This window comes from Pleurodeles waltl, chromosome 7 (assembly GCF_031143425.1).
Source record: "Pleurodeles waltl isolate 20211129_DDA chromosome 7, aPleWal1.hap1.20221129, whole genome shotgun sequence".
NCBI classification, from domain to species: domain Eukaryota; kingdom Metazoa; phylum Chordata; class Amphibia; order Caudata; family Salamandridae; genus Pleurodeles; species Pleurodeles waltl.
The window spans coordinates 298,405,486-298,428,779 of NC_090446.1; the positions used below are offsets into that span (position 1 = coordinate 298,405,486).

At 47.6% G+C, this 23,294-nt stretch overlaps 1 protein-coding gene across 1 annotated transcript in view; it reads left to right on the top strand.

Moving 5' to 3' along the window:
* The window catches only part of DLGAP4 (DLG associated protein 4), a 1,552,488-nt gene that overhangs the window by 1,274,764 nt on the left and 254,430 nt on the right, over positions 1-23,294 (top strand). The window contains exon 8 of the mRNA XM_069243703.1: positions 18,526-18,640. Coding sequence (XP_069099804.1) covers positions 18,526-18,640 — 115 coding nt within the window. The remainder of the gene's footprint in view (positions 1-18,525; positions 18,641-23,294) is intronic.

Genomic DNA, 23,294 nt, shown 5'->3' on the forward strand with positions numbered 1-23,294 from the left:
GCACCTATCTACTCACTCTCAAAACACCACACCTCTAATGCACCTCACCATTCACAACAGCAATGAGAAAAGATCTCCGGCAAAGAGCCCCCCTGTACAGCCTGCTGTGCAGCGCTGGCTCAATGTGGAGCTGCCCCATGATGAAACATGACACCCCATGGAGTTTGTGAGGGCTCCTGCTCCTGAAAGAGGCTACCCCGATGTGGAATTCTGACCTGCACGCAGTGCTTTTGATTTTTGTAGGAACTGCTTACTTACCTTAAGTTATAAAGGGATTTAAATGCCAAGTTGAATTGGCAGTGACACTGCACAGACAAGCTCTGCAGTGGCAGGCCTTAGACATGTTTAACGGGATACTTAATTAGGTGGCACAATCAGTGCTGCAGGCCAACTTGTAGCATTTAATTTACAGGCCTTGAGTAAATGGTTTACCACTTTACAAGGGACTTTTAGGTAAATTAAATTTCTCTATTCTATATACACCAATTTTGCAATGTTTAGGGGGGAAGCACATGCATTTTAGAGCTGGTCATCATTGGTAAAGTGCTCAGAGTCCTAGGGGTAATAAAAAGATATTGCAAAAATGTGAGGCAAACAGGCAAAATGTTTAGGGGAAGACCACTCTAAGGCTGAAAGGTCTAACAGGCTACCTCCATGCTGCGATGCTCAGTCGCCTTTTAGAGCGCCCTGCCCCTTTCGGTAAGTGACTGCTCAGTGGTCTCCAAGATGGTGGGTGACACTACCATGCTTTCTTTACCTGTTTACTGCTCTGCCGGCGGAACTCCCTGGCAGGGGCGAGGGGGGGTTGGGAATTGGATAGCCTCTTCCTGTCTCTTTACTAGGGCTCATCCAGATGCTGAGTGGCCCTGCAGAAGTTGCAACTTCCCATGGATGAGGGGGGAATGGCTGCCCCATACTTTGAACTTTACTTCTTGGCTGGGCAGTTACAGTGGGTGGCTTGGTGGCACTCTCATCTATGGGACTCCATGGGTCACGAAGAACATGGCCTTCCCTCTCAGGATCTTTTGACCCAGATATTGTTGAAATTAACTCCTGCGTAAATGGTACAAGGTGAGAATATATTGATTAGGACAGAGAAGCACGTTTGGGCTTGGGTGCGGCAGAGGACGCACACAAGAGCCCCCTATACTTCTGAACTCCCCTTGCTGATTGTGCAGTATTGGCCTACACTGGGGAGCTGGGAAGCCCTGCACACATGGGTCGAAGCAGTGGTGACCTGTTTACAAGGGGTGAGATCATCCATTCTTAAAATTGCCAGAGTCTTATGATCTTACGGCAGGGCATTTTCTTTTATATGGGGCCTTGATGGGCAAGGTGCATAACTGGTTGGGCTGGGATTCTGAGAAACCTCCATTACCTCTACCCCATGACGGGGAAGACAAGGGCAGTTACGCTTCTTTACAGGGCCCATTTGAGGGGAACTCAGATGGACTTTCCTCCTCTACATCAGCATTGAGTGACGGACCTCAGGCCTTCTTTCGATGATGCAGCTTGGAAGAAGACGTTGGCTTATACCTCTAAAAAACAAGCAATGCCAGGTTCAAGTTGATTCTTTTTTTTTTTTGGGCAGGGCATAGTTCACCCTTCAGCATATCCAAGTCATATTTCTGGAGCATGTTCAGCATTCCCCCGCTGAAGATGCGGACTTCCATCACATGATGTAGAGCTGTTCTGTGCGGACCCCCTATTGGACATAGTGTTACAGGTTGCCCATAGAGCTACAAACAGGCCTTTTAAGCGCACTCCAGAGCTGTGCTTCCTGGGTCTCCACCAACTCAGTGCTGCTCGCAAGATCACTGATGGGTTCACAGATTAGGCACTCACCTTTATTCATAGACAGTTGACGAAGAGCTGCAAATCACTTGGGGATCCTGATCGGTACAGGTGGTGGAAGGAAGTGGGCAGACTGTGAGAGAGAGAGGTGATCCAGAGGGAGGAGGACAGGGGGTATGCAGGATTTCAATCTTGCTGGCTGGGATGCAATGCTATTGGTCTGCCATAGACTAGACCCCAGAGTAGGATTATGGTGGGGGAGGGACCATCTGGGGAGTGTCCATTGGCTCTGGCCACACTTCCAGGCAGCATAATGACTCTGCAGTCCCCTGAGCTTGGGTGGTCCCAGGCCAAGGGACATCGGTAGGCCTACTAGTGGTATGCATGATGATTTGGGTGCGTGGGGATGTGCTGGATTCGCACTTGCAGTGGTTACCACAGAATCAGTTTCGCTTTGCGTGCTTTTTATTGTGAATTTGTTGCTTTGAATTACTGCCTTGCCTGCCATGCCAGTGTATCTTCTGTTGCTTTTGTTTTACTCATTTGTTTAAAAAAACAATAACATGTCTAAAAAAATTAATTTTTATATGTCCCCTCCTATCTCAATGGGCAGTTTTCCTCCTCTTTGCTTCGCTTTCCTTCCCTCCCCTTAAAGGTAACTCAGTGACCTAGCAATTAAGCCTCTAACCACAAGACAATCATGGAAAATGAAAGTGAACTGCCATCTTTCTCTGTCTGGGCAACAAAAGACAGCCATATTTGAGGAGACAGGGGCCCCACACACATGTGCGACTTGGTTCCACTGAATTATTCTTATCTAAACACCTGTGCATGCCTCTGCCCTACAGTGTGTCCACCTTCTCCCCCTCTCCCTGACTTCAACTCCTTTCTGGTAATGTTTATCTCCTGACAAAGAACTCCAATACCAGATGGTCAGATTTAGGTCCCTGAGAAACTGGGGCGTGGATTACCAATTGTGACCTGTATCGTCTGACCTATATCTGGCCATCATAGGTTCTTAGTGTCAGAATGGGGGAATAACCATGTAGATAAAGGGATTTCTAGTTCGTTTTAGCCTGTTATTCCAAATTCTGGAATAAATTGTGCTGAGATGTACCACCTAATTTAAACAGGTTGTAAATTTCAGCAGGTGTCCAAGAAGAGGTGTGGGGCAGGGGATTAAAGAGGTAATCCTTCCAGGATACCAGTCCAACAGACTTGCAATGGCGCCAAAGCCTTTGTGTTGGTGCTTACTCTTGAACCTCAATGAATTCCCTCTCTCTTTCTTTTATCTCTCACGTCTTCTCTCGATCTCTCTCTGATGTTTTTTCTTCATTTCCTATACTCTTAATCGGTCCCTCCCACACTCCTGGACCACTTCTCTTGCCTGTCTCATTCTCTTCCATATCCTATAATTGTGTGTGTTTCAAACACTGTGTTTTTCACCCAAGCACGCCCACCCTTCATGGCCTCTGTTTCGCTCCTCTCACTTTCATTTGCTGTCTCTGTGGGACACCATTTGTCCCTCTGTCCTTGACTATAACTCCTGTCTTGCTTCCCTGCTTTCCATTGTCTCCATGACTATGCACTCTAAGCTGCTGTTACTCGGTCTAGTTGAACAACTCTCCTCTTGTACCCTTCTTGTTTATTAACCTTTCTACATGGCGACCACTCTGCACAGGTTCTTCTTCTTTGGATGGATTCCCTCTGGCTTTCTTTCTCTTCCATTGTCTCTTTGCTTCTCTCTTTCTCGCTGCCTCGTCCATTTCTCCTCCGCCTTTCCATTTTTGTTGAACAGCCGCGGTCCACTTCAAGCATTAGCGCTGTGAGATCTTTGCATTTTTGCGTCTGTACAATGTTTCACTCCTTCCCACAGTGACCACCTCCACTACATTGTCCGCATTTGAAGCACTGGGCCTTTTAATTGACTTATGCAGCCAACCCTTGTTGAAGTAAATCTAAATGTGCTCATGCAGATTAATTAATTATTTGTGCACTCAACATGTTTCACAAAGTTGTATTTTCAGAATGTCCCTTAGTGTTACAAGGAGGATTACAGATACTTTGATTTTACATTTTCTAATTGAGGGCTAGGGATACTAGGTAAAAGGTTGAGGTGCAGTGTTCGGAGATTTGTCGGTTCAGATATTTGTGGTTGCATTCATTTTAAATGTTTTTTGAAAATGTGTAACCAGTTTAATTTCTATGATGTCATGGGATGGGGATAATGGTGGAAATATACATTGTGGCCAAGAGTTACAAAAATGCTGGCATTACTCCTTGAGGTTCTGACTTCATATGTTCGTATGTTCCAGACACGTGGTGCAGTTTAGGTATAGTAAGGTCTTGTAAGTCGATCTGGTATCACCACCCTCAGCCTGTGATAGTCTCTGTGAGCCAAGCCTATATCCTCCCCCCCTTCTCCTTTCAGAACATTAGTCACTCACTCGCCTCACTCTGGTATGAAATGTGAACATGTATGTGCGGGTGTGAGTAAGCCTGTATACAAGTATAAGTGAGTGCTATTGTGATCATGAATGAGGGTATGTGTTGTTGTGAATCAACATGTGTGTGACAATGCATGGGTAACTGCATTAGAGAGCACATGAGAGATAGAATTTTGATATCAAAAGAATTGTTGCTAGGGAAGTTAGAAGCACAATACTTCGAACTTTGTGCTTGTTGAAGAGAAATGTTAGCTTTAGAATATGTTGAACCCCCTCCCCAGTCGCCGCTCGAAAGTTATCGTTAAATCCTGTCCTGGCTTTACCAATGTAACTCATCCATGGTGTTTGCAAATGCTTTCTGTTGCACAGTTCCCTAAAATGTCCCTTGGGGGGACACCCCCAAACCCCCTCTGTCCGGTAAAAGTTAAGTATTAGGTTTTGGTCAGATATGCTGACTCAATGTACTTTAAAATAAGCACATTTTCACCTGCTTCCCCCCAAAAAACACTCTATTGAGAACACTCAAACCTCTACTTATAATGCTTTTTTAGTCCTGTCAAGTTTTAACATTGCTTAGTCAAAGTTCTTTATAAAATTATCTCTACACGTGCCACAGAAAACATGTCTAACATCATTGCTAAATATTGTTTTTTGAGGTATTTTTCACAATGCACGGAAAAGAGGTGGTACATTAATATTGAACTTTACAATGTGTACGAATTTCTGTGGCATATCACTATTTCCTCTAAGGTGACATTTTATTATATGCTACAACACCTCTAGCAACACACTAGAGATTACAGGACAAAGAAGAAAGACTATGGGGCATATTTACAAGCTCCTAGTGCCACTGGAGCGTCACTTTTTGTGATGTTCCGGTGGCACCGCACCATATTTACAAGGCGGCGTTAAGCCACATTTTGTGCCTAAATGCTGCCTTGGAAATATGGCCCGACACAGTTTTTTGCAGTGGAGGTGCGTGCAATGGTGGCATGCCCACACAACACCCATTTCTTTTTGACACTGCACCAAATTTACAAGAAAATGTAAATCTGAGGTAGCACCAAAAACTAACGCCACCCAAAGGGTGGCCTTAGCTTGGCGCAACAAGACAAAATACTTTTATTTCTCCTTGTTTTTGCATTTTCTAAGTGTGCTGCATTTTGCAGTACACATAGAAAAAGCGAAAGGAAAATAATGATTGTCAATGTGGAGGAAGGGGCATGTTGCACTATGGTGCAATGGTGTCTGCGTTGGCACTAGGCAGCTAAATTTAGCACCAGCGCTAGGGGAAACACAGGGGAGCACCGTATTTTTGTAAATACGTCACATTCCTGCATTTCTGAAGTGCAGAAGCGCTGTGCTGCGCCACTTCCGTGTAAATATGCCCCTATGTTAGGATGGCTTCTTCATTTACTTAGATAGTGGCCTTGCTATTTTGCAAGCTAGCGAAGCAGCCATGTTCATAAATGGAATTAATGTACTGTCTTCACATTGTGGATTTTGCTTTCTAGGCATGCTTTCCATTTGAAACACCTCTTTTGCAACACATGAATATGTAATGGATCTACACACTTCCTGATTCGAAGCCTGTTTTCCGAAACCACTGTTATAGTACTATTAATTTAGAAGAGCTAAGGTATCAGACCGCCTCAATATAATAAGGTTTCCTAATATTTGTTTAACTGCTCCTCCATCACGAAGTCTTCATATCACAGCATAAGAGCCAAATGCTGCTAAGGCGACTTGAGTAGGATGCAGAATAAGTTACAATAACTCAGCAGATTCAAGTGTTGCACACAGAAATGTTTGTGCAGCTCCCTGGTTTACATGTTGGTAAAATAGTAGGGACTATCTTAATGCACCTGTGCCGTATTTAGCATTATACAGAGTATTCCTGTCCTTTCCTATCGCTGGCGCATATTTGGCTGACTAGCGCCAATGCAAGCACCCATACATCATGGTACAAGGATGCTTGCCTTGTGGGCAGGATTGTTTTTGTGCAGGAAGAGACACCGCTCTGCACAAAAATATTCCTGGGAGGCATTTTCCTCTCACTATGTTCGCTGAAGAATGCGGCGCACATAGAGTTAAAAACAAGGAGAAATAAAGATATTTCTCCTCGTTATGCCTCACCTGGGAGGCATAGCATTTTTACGCATTCCCAGGTCAGCCACTAATGGTAAGTTTGGGAATGTGGCAAATTCCATGGATGAATGCCTGGAAACATGGGAACATCCATGCTGCACCCAAGGAACGCTTCCCTGCTGCAGAGATTTGCACTGCATAGTGTTACCAGGTGGCCTTGCGTGGATTGTTAAATCTCACTTAGGCTGTGCGTCACCCTTGTGTGGCGCAGGGGCGACACAAAACTTTGATAAATCTAGCCCAATATGGGGGGGCGTGGCCAAGGCGTCAAGATGGCGGCAGTACTTTCGTAGTGCTCCGGACCCCTCCGTCATCCGCCCTCAACAGAACACACAATCCCATATCATCTGCACCACAAAAAGGCCCCCCAGGATCCTGTCAATGTGCGGGAGACGGGGGCACCCTCGCGGGCTGCCCCGCTAATTTACAAGTGGTAAAGCCGCATATGAATGCTGTGGGCCAAGATGGCGGAAAGCGACTGTTGTTGCGGGAGAAACACGGATTATTGGGGAAATCGCGGTGCTAGTGGACTGAGACTGCCTGGCTGCAACCCCCCTCGATGTTGTGAAGGCCAGAGGTGAGAGACACAACGTTGGGGGATCGGCGAACGCCCAGAGGCGACCGCGGCAGCCGAGGGGACGAACGGCGGGAGAGTTGTCCGGGGCGGCCTCTTGGGTCGAGGCGGTGGGACGGCACATCGGCGCAGCCCCAAGTGATGTGCATACCCTGTAAAACCGGGGGGAAAAGACTGCGGTGCTATCAGTAAGGGGCCAGAGGAGGAGCCGCTGCGCTGCGGCGCTCTCCGTAAGGCCGGTAGCCGCAAAACAAACAGAAGGCACCGGCCGAGAACCAGGCCGACCGCGACGATCCCAACCCGGCGATCCGGGGCACGGAGGAGCGCTGTGGCACCGGGGCGCCTGGAGGGCCCAGGGCCTGCGGAGGTGGACCCTTCCCTGCTGGATCAGGGGTGGGCTTGTCAGACCCTGAAGAACCCGGGGCCCACCGGGGTGAGAATCGTGCCAAAGAGCGGCTGTCAAAACAGGGAGTGGAGGCCCAAGGGACCGGGCTCGGGCCTCCTCCCGTGAGCCTCCTCGCTGTTTCCTTCCGCTCCGTCGGAGGTCCCCGGAGACCCCCGGACTTCTACCGAAGTAACGGAGCCAGACCAAAGGGAGGCTAACGCGCACGCCCACCGGGGTACCCTGCATCGGCAGAAAAGGTTGCAGAGACGTGTGGCGGTACCTGTAGGACCCCACGCATGACTGAGGACCCTCCCACCAAAGCATAGGAACGGTGGGTCATGCCCTGAAAAGTGGGACACGGAACAACCGCCTACAAAAGGGGAGTCAGACCCAACGCCATTGAGGCGAAGGACTCTTCGACATGCCCCCTTCCCCACCCCCTCCCCGCAAAACGCCCAAACTGCACTGATGGACCTGGGTCGGGAGAGGGGACCGACGGTTCGCCTCCATCGGCTGCGCCCTGCTGGAAGAGACACCCCTACTGGGCAAAATCAAATGGGCCAGTGATCCACGGACATTGTTTCCCTCCCATGCACCCTCACTGTGGTGGCTCTCCACACGTGGCCATCTCCCGGAGGCAGAAGAGCTACCCGATTCGAACCTTTGAAGGCGTCGGTCTGACCTTGCAACGCAGAGATCTGAATAGGCGGGGAGAGGGACCGGTCCACCTAACCTAGCCTAAGCAAAACAGAGAAAGGGACTGTACCAAGATGGGCAAAGACAAGGCAACACGACAGGCAGCGGCACAAACACGCATAGACCAATTTACTACAGGCGCAGCAGGCTCCCGGACGGAAGACCGTGCCCTAAGCGGAAATGGAGATCCACAGACAGCGACCAGTGACCTAACGACGATCCTCCAGGCGATCCAGGCGTCCCAAGTGGCAGTTGAGACGAAAATTGGTGAGGTGAGAGTGGACGTAGCTTTGATTCGACAAGACCTCCGCAATGCCACAGCCCGAATTACCGAAACCGAATCCAGAATTTCCACAGTGGAAGATGACGTGACCGCTCTAAAGGCCCAAGTCTCCGCACTGAACACCCGCACCTCAGAACTTCACCGAAGAGCGGAAGATGCCGAAAATAGATCGAGGCGCAATAATCTCCGTGTGGTGGGCCTACCTGAAAACACAGCAGAGTCATTCCTGGCCAAATACCTGGAAGATTGGTTCCGCTCCTGGATGCCGACGGACCGTCTCATGCCATGGTTCGCAATTGAATGTGCCCACAGAGCCCTTCAATCTAGGCCCCCACCGGGTTCCCCACCCAGATCAGTGATACTCCGTCTCTTCAACTTCAAAGACAGAGACGCTGTACTACAGGAGGCGCGCACGAAAGGGGACCTTGTCTGTGACAGGGCAAGAATTCTCCTCTTCCCGGACTACACAAAGGAGGTACAACAACAACGCCGCTCATTCACAGAGGTGAAGCAGAAAATGAGATCGATGAATATTCAATATCGCCTCCTTTTTCCGGCGAGGCTCCGGGTAGTCCACAACAACAAGACTAATTTTTTTGACCGGCCAGGCACGCCGTGGACCTGGTTGACGGAGGAGATCCCACTGGGTTCGTACAGAGACAGACCTGAACTCCAACATGAGACATCACCGAACAGTCAGAAAGGGCGACAGTCCGACCGACGCCGCCGTACCCATTCTAGGAGGCGCAAGACATATCAGAGATCCCGTTCGGACTCCCCCCCGGAGACCCACCGGGCTGGGTCGCCAGACCTGCGACCGCCCCGGGACCTGGAGGACACCCCCGGGACCGAAACACCCTGGACATAAACCAGGGAAAATTTGGATCTCTAGAAGATACAGACCTATCTCGGAGCCCGGTACTATGATCTCAAGAAGAGATCCTCAGACGAACATACCAAGCTGCCATGATACAACAACTATATCAAAGACTATGCCAACAGTGTTTACTGTGTTCTTGAACTTGATCCTACTTTAAGGAGGGGTCCACCACCACTACCCTATATGTTGATGTTCTGCCTGACCAGTTCCAAAAGAGAGGCACAACACCTGGGCGACAGATGCTACTGGGGGGAAGTATGGGGTGGGGTGGGAGTTGGGGGGCATGGGAGGTTTAGCCTAGTTTCAGAGGCAAACGTTATGGTTTCTAAGGTACAAACATATATATATATATATATATATATATATATATATATATATATATATATACAAGCATTCCAGGTAAGGCACAGAGTAGGAACAACAGAAACTACACCGTTTTGGCAGAGACCCACACCGGCGAAGACACGGGCGAAATGGGGACCATCCGCTATCCCATGGCCCAGAGACAGGCAACACTGACAGATATCTCAAGACACTGCCAAATATTCACCCAACATGACTCAAACACAAGTAATCTCATGGAACGTTAATGGCCTTCTAGATAAAATTAAACGCTCCGCAGTGTTCAACCTCATACACCGACATAAACCCAAAATACTCCTGCTACAGAAGACGCATCTCCTGGGAGACCACTGCCCATTCTTGACTTGCAGGGGCTTTGACAGGGTATATCATGCCGGATTCACACGCGGATACCGGGGGTTGGCCATACTACTCCACCGCACTTTCCCCCTGACAGATATTCAAGTCCAGAGGGACCGACAAGGACGATATGTAGCCATCAGTGGCAAGATCGAAGGAATTACGACTAACATCGTCAGTGTTTATGTTCCCCCTTTACTGGTCCGGAAAACACTTGACGATCTCACCAAACTACTCGCTGACCTTCCACCCGGACGTACGATGATAGGGGGAGACTTTAATGTAACCCCAAACCCGACTCTAGATGTTGCCAGCCCGATCTCAATACTTAGGCAGACAGCAGCAACGGGATTCACGGGCTGGCTCTCCGCAATGGGGCTCTGTGACGCCTGGTGGATGTGGCACCCAAGACGGCGACAATTTACCCACACTTCGGCAGCCCACGGATCGCACTCTAGAATCGACCTGGTGTTGCTCCCTAGCATAGACTGCACAACTCTCTCCCATATAGAGATATTGACATGGGGTATCTCTGATCACGCCCCACTTCGGTTTATCCTGAGCTCCGCCCAACCCCAGTCCCGTCCCATGTGTCGCATGAATGCATGGTACCTCCAAGATAGGTCTTACACCAAACAACTGCGGCAGGCATTGCAAGACTACTTTGCAGTAAATGATGGATCAGTGGCCTTGACACACACTTTATGGGCGGCGGGTAAGGCGGTAATAAGGGGTACAGCCAGGGACTTGATATGGAGACAGGAACGCTCGCGAAACCCATCATAATGAACAGTTAGAACTCCGAGCAATGAAACTTGAACATCAAAACATAACAGATCCAGATGACAGGACGGAACGGCAGCTAATCCTAATCCGAGAAGAGATCCGGGACCAGTCCCTAGAGGCGGCGAAACACTTGTGGAGGGCCGCCACAGCGAGGGTGTATGGGGAGGGAAGCAAATCCGGAAAGATGCTATACTGGTTGGTGTCTCGCCACCACGCCTCCAGGATAGTCCCCGAAATCTATGACGGAGAAGGGAATCCCATGGTAAAACACCCGGAAATAGCGAACGCCTTTGCTACATATTACCAAACACTCTATCAAAAGTCTGTCTGGGTTGACCTGAAACAGGCCCAATGTATGCTTGACGAGGTTCCCCTCCCATGACTACCCATAGCGGAAAGGCAAATCCTAGATGAAACTATCAATGAGGAAGAGATACGAACCGCCATATTGACTCTAAGCGTCGGGAAATCACCAGGACCTGATGGGTTCCCCTCTGAATACTATAAAGCCCTTAAAGAGGAAGTGACACCGGATCTACTAAGACTTTATACAGAAGTTGGAAAAGACGGATCCTTTCCCCAAGAACTAGATGCCGCCACCATCGTGGTACTCCCCAAGTCCCAACCTCCCTCACTAAACTGTGCTGACTATAGACCGATATCACTGATCAACACCGAAGTTAAAAATGTTGCCACCATCCTTGCTAACCGTCTAAAGAGGGTTCTGCCACAATTGATCCACCCAGACCAATGTGGATTCATGGCCAACCACAGTACTCGACACTGTATCCGTCGCCTACATGTGGCCCTGGCCGAACGCCACAGAATACACAAAGACCTTGCCCTCCTACTCATAGATTTTGAGAAAGCCTTTGACTCAGTAGATTGGGGCTTTCTCTTCCTGGTGCTACAGCGGGCGGGGCTAGGTCCACAATTCTGCCGTCTAGTTCAGACACTATATGCCAACCCCACAGCGCGAGTACAGGTAAATGGAACTCCATCCTCAGCGTTCGAAGTTCAACGGGGCACACGACAGGGATGCCCCTAATCTCCCCTCCTGTTTGTCCTGGCCATTGAGCCCCTGGCCCAGATGATCAGAGCGGGCCCAGTGTATTGTGGATGGAAATGGGGACACTTCCAAGAAGACAGGATAGCACTATATGCTGATGACGTTCTGCTGTACATGGAGGACCCTAACACAACAGGCCCACGCAGCCTCTGTCTTCTACGGCGCTATGAACAGGCATCGGGTCTGAGGGTAAACCCCACTAAGTCAATACTGGTCCCACTGGCGAGCTCACGGGATTGCTTTGACTGGCAGAATTCAATACTGTTACGCTGACTCAGCTTCAAATATCTGGGAATTTGGATATCCACCCTACCCAAACTGGCATGGGCCAAAAACCTGACGCCACTTTTAAACAACACCAGGTCTGATCTACAGACTTGGCAAACCCTACCACTAAATGTAATGGGACGGGTAGCCCTTTTCAAATGATGGTCCTACCACGGCTCCTATATATCTTTCAGAACTTCCCCCTGCCGATCCCCCGTCACTGGTTCAGAGCTCTCGAAAACGCTACGGGCCAATTTCTGTGGAAGGGTACTAGACACCGAGTAGCGACCCATCACTGTAAGAAAGGTACATACGACGGAGGCCTAGGGGCCTCAGATCCCTACCTATACTATTTAGCCACCCAACTGATAGTGATCCACGACTGGTTTAACAGGGGATAGGGAGACCCGACATATCGAGTGGAACTTGAAAACTTGGGATTCCCACGTCTCTTGGGATTACTATATGGGGAGCCCCTCCCACAAAGCGTGGGGGAGGTGACCAGAACAGTCTTTCTGGCATGGCATGCAGCCTTGAGATACACTCAGTGGAACGCCACTATTACACTCCAGACCCCATTATGGGCAGGAAAATGGCTAAGCGCAACAGCATCACTAGAGGGATTCGCAGATTGGGACCGGTTGGGCATCTCCTTGGTGGGCGACGTGTGGAAAGGGGAGACTATGAAATCCTTCCACGACATGCAAACAGACTTTCAATTAACCCAGACACAGTTCTTCAAATACCTCCAGCTCAGACATGCCCCGAGGGTTCATATACCATCCACCAGCCCTTTACCGGAATTTAACCCCCTCGAGGCAAAACTACTCATGGGCAATCTGAAGGGGAAAGGTGTCTCCCAAATATACAAAATGTTAATCAATAACTCCCCCCAAAACCTGAACTCCACCAGAATAAAATGGGAGTCATGGGTGGGTGCCTTAGAGGACTCGGAGTGGAGGGAGGCCCTGATGGCGCCCAAGGAACTGGCAGTGTCGGCCATACTCCGCACCATCCAATTTTACTACTTACACAAAGCCTATTTATCACCATCTAGACTGTACCGGGTGGGTTCCTTCCCTCAGCCCAATGTCCACGGTGTGGGGAAGGCCCTGCCGACTTCTTTCATGTGGTATGGTCCTGTAACGTGATACAGATATATTGGGGCCGGGTGTTCCAGGAGATTGGAGCCGCCCTGGGGCGGGAGATTCAGAAATCTGCTAAACTGGCCCTACTGGGGGTAATGGGGGAGATGGGAGGTCCACAGGTGAAGCGAGCTATGGCCGCCACGGCCATGTTGGTAGCCAAAAGAGACATTGCCGCCACCTGGATCTCCCCCGAGGGCCCATCAATCCGAAAGTGGCGAAGGGGCGTAGACTGGTGCGCCAACCAAGAGAAAGTGGTGTATGAATCTAGAGGCTGCCCCCAAAAATTTTAGAAAATTTGGGGGGGAAGGATGGTCGTATGATCATGAAACGGGGAAAAGATAACAACAAGAAAGTGGTATTGAAATTTATACTGAATGCCATGGTTGATCCACACTTGAATTCAAACTGTCTATCGGGCGGTCTGTCACTAAAATATATTACCCTGTAATTGTCCACTGCTGTGATTACCTGCTTTGCTTAAAGTTCTTTCCTATGCTTTATAAAACAAATAAAAATTTGTTTATCAAAAAAAATCTGGCCCAATATGGTTTTCTATACCTCTTAATAACGTTTACATAAATGGTGTGAATGTTATATCTTTAAGCCTTAAAAAAACAGTGTTAGGGAGTCCTCATCAACATACCTTGTTTGGTTGTGGCTGGCACTCTAGATACATTACGCCACTCTATATGTTTTAGGTATTTTGTCCCATAGATCATCAAATGAAAAGACTAAGGGCCTGATTCTGACCTTGGCGGTCTTTTCGCAAGACCGCCGAGTTACCGCCGCGGTAAAGACTGCCGACCGCGGCGGTATGCCGCTGCGCGTATTCCGACCGCTGGGAGCGTTCCGCCGGAATACCGCCAGCAGCCACACTGGCGGTCGGCGGGAAAGTGGAGACTGGTCAACCTCCACCGCCACGCCAGCAGAACACCGCCCCCAGAATTACGACCCACATTTCTGTGTGGCGGTCTTCTGTTGGCGGTCTTCTGTTGGCGGTCACGTCCCTATGGCTCCCGTCGCCTCCCAGAGGACCAACGCACAAGGTAAGTTGATCGTCCGTGAGGGGAGGGGGTGGGGGGGTGTTGGGTGATGTGTGCGTGCATGGGGGTGTGTAGAGGGGGTGTGTGAGTGCGTGCATGCGGGCGGGGGGTGCTGCTGTGCCTTTGGGCAATGTGTGTAGTTCGGCGGGTGCGCATGTCGGCATGTATGTGTGCGGGTATGTGCCCCCGTTGTGTATGTGTGTGTGTAGGGGGTGTGCATATGTGCATGTTGGGGGTGCGTGCATGTCGGGGTGCGTGTATGTGCATGTCGGGGTGGGGGGGGCAGGGGGTTCGTACCACCTCTGGGGGGTGGCAGGGGGGTGGAGGGTGTGGGGGGAGGACTCGTGGGGGGCAGTGGGGGGTGGGGGAGACCCCTATCAGTGCCAGGGAAGGAATTCCCTGGCCCCGATAGTGCCTACCGCCATGGTTCGCATGGCGGTTCCCGACCGCCAAAAACTGCGGCGGTAAGCAGGGTCATGATACGGTTGGCAGTCTTGGGTCGACCGCCGGGCCGGAGTGTGCGAACTCCAGCCCGTCGGTCATGACCGCCGTGGCAGTCGGAGTGGGGAAGTGGCGGTCGATCGCGGCGGTGACAGCCGCGGTCAGAATGCCATTTTTTGGACCGCCGGTCTGTTCGCGGTCCGACCGCCGCCTCTCCGCCGACCGCCAAGGTAAGAATCAGGCCCTAAACCTTGTATTCAAATAAATAAATGATGAGGAATGAAAATTAGGGAATGCAAAAAATAAGTCATCATTCAAAGCAAAAAATGCTTTGAATAAAAAAAAAGCAACAGTGAGAGAACACGTTACCCGAAGCTCACACACTCAGATACCTGCATCCTGGAGGATCGCCTGCAGTCAGCGTGTGTTACAAACATTAGTCTTGCTATGTGTTTGCAATGAAAAGGGCGAAGGAGGGCAAAAAATATGCTTGGCCAATGGCTATGTCTCCCAGAAATACTACAAGACTGACCTGATTTTGTATGGTGTATTAGAGCAACGGTACATGCTTCGCTCTAGACTGTAAGTGATATAAAGTAACAAGACGATGTATTATTATCTTTGCACAAACCTAGAACGTCACTGGCATTCCAAAGGAGAAAGGTGAAATAAACGGCCGCGAGCTCAGTGTCATTAGTCGAGCACTGCTGCCACCTCGTGGTCGTAGCTATTGTTCGCATGAGTTTGTTGCATGGTAATGATTGGTGAGAAATGCACGTAGCGAGAAACAAGAAGCCACAGAGAAAGAGCTGTGCACCTAAGCAATGGCTTTACAAATTTAATTTTATTTACTTGGTTTACTTTGGCTAAGGTGGCAGCATCTATTGCGATCAAGATGTTCTCGGAGTACATCTGTGAATGGTGATGCGGAAATAGATAATAACTTGAATGGTATATTCCCTTGTCCTTCCTTTCACCCCCTCCACCCCCACACACACGCGCGTGTTTCTCCTTCCCTGGTATGATCTAGATTCTGAATTAGAACGTTATATTGAAGCTCGTCTTAGAATGTTGGCACTGAGAGAACAGAATTGATAATGGCACTCATGCTTTAGAGATGACTTCAAATAAACGCGTACTCGCAACTTTGGCGATGTAAGTAAAAGTTTATTTGGCGAAGAGTCCTCTATAAAGCAAAACTGCCATCTGTCAACTCTGTTCTGACTTTCATCAATTCTGTGATGAAATAACCGGAATTGGCACCAAAATACTATATGTGAGTGATTACAGGCCGTGCTTGCGTCCATCCCAGCTTTTTCAAGGACCCAGTACGCAATTTATAAATGTATATTTACCATACCCAAGCACCTTATGAGGACAAGCCAGAGGTCAGTTATTTGTCTTTTTGGTGGAGAGTATGGCATTTGAACTCTGGCCACCACACTGGCCCCTTAAAAAACCGACCCCTTGAATAAAGGTGCTCTTGCCCATAGACACCTCTCAAGCAATTGGCGTTCTCAGAACAGAAATACATATTTGCCGACGCTGTAGGCAGTACGTGTATTATGAAATTCTTCTATGTACACTCATTAAATAATCGTCTATTCAGACATACACTAGGGTGCAGTTGAAAAGTAGCACACCTATAAATATAAATTTACTTAAAAAGAAACAAATATTGCCGGCTTTGCGTTAAAGGACGCGGTCATTGGAGTCAGACCATGAGTGGGAAGAACAAAATTGTGCAATCTTGTAAGGATACCCCAGCGCTAACAAACGGCCTTCAGTGAAAAAGAATCAGTTTATTGCCATGTATGTGGAGCGTTCTTACAAAGATCCGCCTTTCCTCAGCCACCCATTCTTGGCTGATTGCAAAGCTGCATCAATGCAGGAACCCTCACTTAGTGCCTGGTGCCTTTGTTAATACATCATATAGCTCCATTGTTTTAGTAAAGGATTATTTTGATTGTGGGTTGTGAGGATTACTATTTAAACTGCATAGCTAATAAAAGGTTGCATTTCCATTGTAGGTAGCACCTATTCATTTATTTATGTAGGCGTTTTATGTAGCGCTGTGCATTGCCTTACTGTAAATTCACAGTTCTAATATATGAAGTACTCCATATTTCCATTGTGCAAACCCTATTCATTTGGTGTGTGGCTGAGCAGCCTATGCTGTTACAAACTCTGTTGCTCTCGGAAGAAAAGTTATTAGCATAATCTGCTGAAATAGAAAACTGCCCATTTGAAAGACACATACATACAGACACTCGCACAGACACTCGCAAACGCACATCATTCGCTAGATCTGATTTGTTATTACAAATGCCATACTCCAGTTGTACTTTAAATGTATGTGTTTACTCCTTCGGATGATCAGTGACATTCCCTTCACACTCGTCCTGGCTACAGGCACGCATAACACCAATGTCTGCAGTTCCCGTGTGCTTTGAACACCCACAGTATGATTGAATGAGAAGGGGGCACAACGTTTTTTCAAATTCAAACTATTTTGGGTTTTCGTGTGTAGCGCTGCCTTGGGATATTCTGGGTAGTGCTGCCTGCTGACTGTCCAAAATGAAAAGGAGTGCTGACCAGAAACTTTCTTGAGGTATTTCTTTGTTTCACTAGAAAGGGTTCTGAAGCCGCTTTTACTGTGATAACAGACTACTACAGGGCGGCCGTTTCACATCCAGGTTCTGTGTTGCCACAAACACTCCAATCCCCAGGTGTTCAGCAAAAGAGTGAGAGAAGCTTGGTACATAGTAAATTTCAGGTGGTTTTACTCCATGTACGATCGCCTGACAGTACATATATTCACAGCTCTTTTGCAGAAGCGGCTCGCGGTGCTAAATAGGGGAGCGGCGCAGCTTTGGGGCGGAATTAATAAAAAATAAAAAACTTACCTGTATCATCGCCGCCATCACCACAGCGTCGCTCCTCTCCTGCAGGCAGGCTCCCTGCACAAAGCAGCGTTAGGATTGGCTAGGAGCTCCCAGCCAGGGCACTTCCAGGCAGACTGGAAGCTTGTGCCTGTTCTCTCCAGCCTGACAACACAGTGCCGGGCTGGAGACAGCCTACTGCGCATGTGTGTTTGCCCGTCCCGAGATGTCCGGCCAAAGATACATGCGCAGTCAGGGGGAGTGCTGTGCACTCTCAGTGCTCATCACAGCCTGTGGCCCCACCCCTTTTACTAAAAAGCGGTAATAAACATTGTTTATTATCGTTTTTGGGTAAAAGGTTTGCAGCTGCTGCTGCTGATGGTGGGGGGGTGACGCTCCTCTGCCCTAGCGGAGGAGCCGCGCTTGCTCTTTTGGTAGTCAATCTGATCAGAAACAGAGCAATGCTTGTCCTACATTGCTACACGTTCATAACATGAGCCTTGCTACAGCCCCGCAGAGTACCGGTACTCTTCCTGGACAAGGACAAGTTCCGGTACTTAAGGGTGAAAACTTCAGAAGTGCCAGTACTCAGTCGCGGTGAGTACCGGCCCACTTAAAGCATTGTAGTGTTTCTCATGTCACTCGCTCTCCTGTCCTGCTGGGGCAGTGTTCAACCATTAGCATAGTGGCTACAAAGTTTTGAATTCTTGAATTTCACAGACTAAGATTGCCGGCTGATCCATGTCACCAAGGAATAAATGTTCCAGGCCATGGGTTTTCATTCATAAATCTTAATGTTGATGTGTTCTAGTTCTGGCAGATCAACTGAAGCGAATGAGAACTTCAGCTCCCAGAACCGATAGGGTTGTTAAACTAAACACCAGGAAGTAATGGATCACAGCATCACTGGTGGCTTGGAGTCATCGGTCTTCCAGAGACTCATTGTTTCTCATCTTTCATGATTCCTCTCTGCCTTTCAGGAGCCTGGACCACATGGACTCTGTTGAAATCATGATACCCCCCAAGTTTCAGAGCTGGGAAGAAGAGTACAGCCCGATTCCTGAAAGCAGCAATGAATCAAGCTCCATCAATCAGGTAAGAAACAGTCATGCCACCCTAACATCGTTCATCAAGTCATTTAAGCCACCAAGATGTAGGCAAGGGTTAATAAAGGAAGGCTTGCCGGGAAGTCACATACAGTATCTACCTGTTTACCACCATGGAGGCACCCCATGAGGGTTTTTGTTTATCACAGCTTCTGAGCTGATGAAAAGGGATACAAACTAATAATTACAAGGTACACTCTGTGGTATTGTAAACATACCTATTATTTGTAGCAGCATACTCCATGTGATAAAGACCTCTTCTGTGCTTAGTTCGTAGTAAAAAGTGATAAAAGTGGAGTTTTTTTTAGGAACCTGCCGCCAGCCTTGCCAATTGACAGGTTTATAGAGTACTAAGTAATAATGCATCTGGCTCATTCACTAATTTCTAGCTCTGATTAATATTTTTAAGAGTTCTAAGGGGTAAGGAGAGACACATTAATACATTTCAATCAATTTGCAGTGTATCTCATTCAGCAAAACTTTGAACCTCGGCGGCAGAATTAAAGTTCAAAAGATTTATTACATATTCAAAGCCAGACATATGTAAATGAGTCTCAAAAACATACTATATAAGTACAGGATCACCAAAGGTTATTTAAAGCCTCAAATCAGATTAATTCATACAAGCAGAAGGCAAACCAAAATCTTTGTAGCGGAAATACAAAAGATTAAAAACAACACCTAGTGTTTAGAGTCCAAGCTTTGTTCTTCCTGCCTAACCACTGCATCTAAATAAATCTAACTTTTCAGTTAAAGCTAAGGGAATCATATGAATTCTCCAAATTATGGAAATAGGAAATGACTAAAAAGTCAGCATCATAAAGACCTCAGTAAAAGTTCTGCAGAAAAGAGATGTGCATAGCATAAAGCTACATCAGCCAAAGCAAAGGAAAAGAGGTCTGTATCTCTCTAAGGGGGTCATTCTGACCCCGCCAGGGTCGGCGGGAGCACCGCCGACAGGCCGGCGGTGCCCCGCAGGGCATTCTGACCGCGGCGGTTCAGCCGCGGCCAGAAAGGGTAAACCGGCGGTCTCCCGCCGGTTTACCGCTGCCCTTAGAATCCCCCATGGCGGCGCAGCTTGCTGCGCCGCCATGGGGGATTCTGACACCCCCTACCGCCATCCTGTTCCTGGCGGTTCGCCCGCCAGGAACAGGATGGCGGTAGGGGGTGCCGCGGGGCCCCTGGGGGCCCCTGCGGTGCCCATGCCAATGGCATGGGCACGGCAGGGGCCCCCGTAAGAGGACCCCACAAAGTATTTCAGTGTCTGCCTAGCAGACACTGAAATATGCGACGGGTGCAACTGCACCCGTCGCACCTTCCCACTCCGCCGGCTCAATTCTGAGCCGGCATCCTAGTGGGAAGGTTGATTTGCCCTGGGCTGGCGGGCGGCCTTTTGGCGGCCGCCCGCCAGCCCAGGGCAAATGTCAGAATCACCGCAGCGGTCTTTCGACCGCGGTGCGGTGTTCTGACGGCGGTACCTTGGCGGACGGCCTCCGCCGTCCGCCAAGGTTAGAATTAGGGCCTAAGTCTCTAAGGGCCTGCTTTAGTCAAAGGGTAAAAGGAATTTGCCTCTGTAACTAACTAAACACAACTTTAATCTCTGCAGAACTTCCAGTAGCTGATGTCAGCACTGGCAACTTTCCACTTTCTGAGCACTTCCATTAGCTTTTCATCTTTCGACCCAAGCATCAGGATGACTTTGGATGCCTCCTGTGTCCAGGAATCCTGGGAGGAGTTCTTCTTCATGGCTCCTTATTAACACTCCTCATCCTTGGCCTCCCATCTTCCCATACCCCTTTGTATAACACTAAAAATTAAGCTCCGCATTACCTGGAGACTTGTGCAGTCACACCTGCAAATCAAGAAATAGCCAATGGGAGTAAAACTCCACTATGAAGGTTAAACACAGAAAACATTTCAGGCCTTAACTCCAGCCAGCTTAACATAGGACTCAATGCACATTTTAATACATGATTATGCATGCATTTCCTATAAGTACAATACATGAAGAATAGCTATGGGAATATATAATTCAACTAGGATATCATAATACCAATACATTGAATAACAATTTGCATACATGTGTATTTCCTCAATCAATAAATGTCACCATAGAATATGCTAATGCCTTTACCTGTGCTTGCTCCATATCTGTGAGTTATACACACATGCAAAAGGGCCTTGTATTGACATTGAAAATGTTGTGATCATCTCAGTTTGAGGGCAGTGATGTCCTTGACTCAAGAGGATATTGCATATTGTACTTATTACAGACAAAACACGGGTATGAACAAGATGGACAAGTATACTGTGAGTTAAATATGGGGAAAATACTGTATCATCCAATTACTACCAAGTGGGGAAATTCCACATGGTCTTCTGTATTAGTTATCAATCAACTTGTGTATGATATGCTGTGCAGTTATATATCGCCTTTGTCGATGTAACTATATGTGATGTCTGTGAAGGATGGTGTCATGCCATACTCAGTAAACACGTTTGAAAAACGAGGAGACCTGAGAGGTATCTCACACTCTTGTCTATGAAGAACTAGCCTCATCCAGATTCCGAGTGTTGTAATTCAGATATCCCTGGCAGAGAAACTCTTATCTGCAGGAGTTATATGTTAATGCATGAATTCTAACCCCAGCAACAGGAAATAGTTAACTAAACAGCGATGGATACTTTTATAGTAAGTGATTATTCATTATGTACAATCAGCACAACAATCTTACGCTTAAATAAGATAGGCAATCTCAGCAGTCGTTATACACAAAGAGATGAACATTCGAAAAACCCAAAAATCACCCATCTCTACTTCCTCTAAGAGATTAGTCTAATCCCTGCCTAACACCTATGTGCTAACAGTTTCATGGTATTGATATTGGCTGAATTGTTAATAGTCTCCCTAACTATTTTATGCCAAGCTAAATAACGATCCTTCGATACTTCAGAAAGCTATTGGGGCTACAGTTGAATAATGGTTTTCCATCATATCCACTCAAGCAATCAGTCTTCTTGTCTGGTTCTCCCTAATTCGCAAATCTAGTTATATCGTTCTATCTAGTTATTCTATACAAAGAGGGGAAGGGATCTGCTATGTAGCCTTATGTTTGCATAGTAAAGTACAAAGTTTCTATCAGAGACGTGTTCGAAAAGCAGACAGTTCTGTTTTCACCTCTCTTCAAAACTTTTTTCATGTGTGGCTGTATGGCCTTCCAGTGTTGTTCACTAAATGTAGCTCTCCAGAAAGCTTAATGGAACATTCCTCTCCTGTGTTTCTCTTATTTTTAGTTAGTGCGACTCATGTCAACCTGCTGGTAAAACAGTATGGTGATCTTGCCCACTATGAGCAATCCACCTATTGATGGGGATACTCATTCACCTATTGATGAGATTATCCACTCCACTTATTGACTGATTACCCCTCCACTTATCCGTGGGAATACCCATTCACTTATTAGATACCCCTCCACTAATGAATGAGACTACTCCCTCCTCTTACTGATGAGGATGCATCTTCACTTACTGATGAGACTATCCCTTCATTTATTAATGAAGACATTTCCACGTATTGATGACACTACCCTATCCACCTATTGACAAGGGCAACTTTCCACGATTTCATGAGACTCCCTCTCTTCTAACCCATGACCCCTAAGTCCACTTAGTGATGAGTATAAAGTTCCACTTTTGGAGGTGAGCTCATCCACCTATTGATGGGGATACTCGTCCACTTATTGATGAGATTACACACCTCACTTATTTATTGACTACCACTCCACTTATTGATGAGAATACCCTCCACATGTTGATGGAACTGTCCTTCCATGAACTGATAGGACTTTCTTTACACAAACCTGCAATAATGGAACATCACCAATCTGGCAACAACTACCATGTGAAATAGAGAGAGAAGCCATACCACATACCTTTGTGACAGTGTCCCAGTAAAATTTACTAAGGCCATCATCATCTTTTTTCTATAATTGAGAATAATGAAATTCCTCTCCTGTAACATGCTTTGATGAGTAGTACACTTATCACACCTCTGTAGGTGGCAGCTCAGTAAAGGGTCTGGGGAGAACACCCTGAAGAGCAAAGGCACGGCTCAAGGAGATTGACAGACACCTCAGAAGTGGTACTACCAAAAGTGGTGAATGTACAACCCTAGGATTTGGCAGACACCTCATTAAAGGGTCTGCCTTGAACCCCTCAAGGGTATGGAGGCATAACCATCCATATTACTACATACACTTTGGGACAGGTTCTGTTACATCAACTCCAAAGTAGTGAAGGCACAACCAAGATATTACTCCGATACTCAGATAAACAGCTGCTCTGCTGTCCACATTATAGACATTGATAGGGTCACAACAAAAGTATTTGGAATCTAGGTGTTCTCGTGGGAAGTCTAAGTTTTAATTCTAAATTACATTTAGATTGCCTAATAAAGGCAGGCAACTCCCTTGCAATTCTTGCCAAAAGATGATGACATTTCTTGCATGCCAAAGTAGAAGTGAACATCTGTTGGAGTAGTTCAGAGAACTCTTTAAAATACATTTGGGAGACTTCTTACATGACATGGCAGGTAATGGTGACAGAAATCACCCAAAGATGCCTGGTGCTCCCCTGAGGGCTTG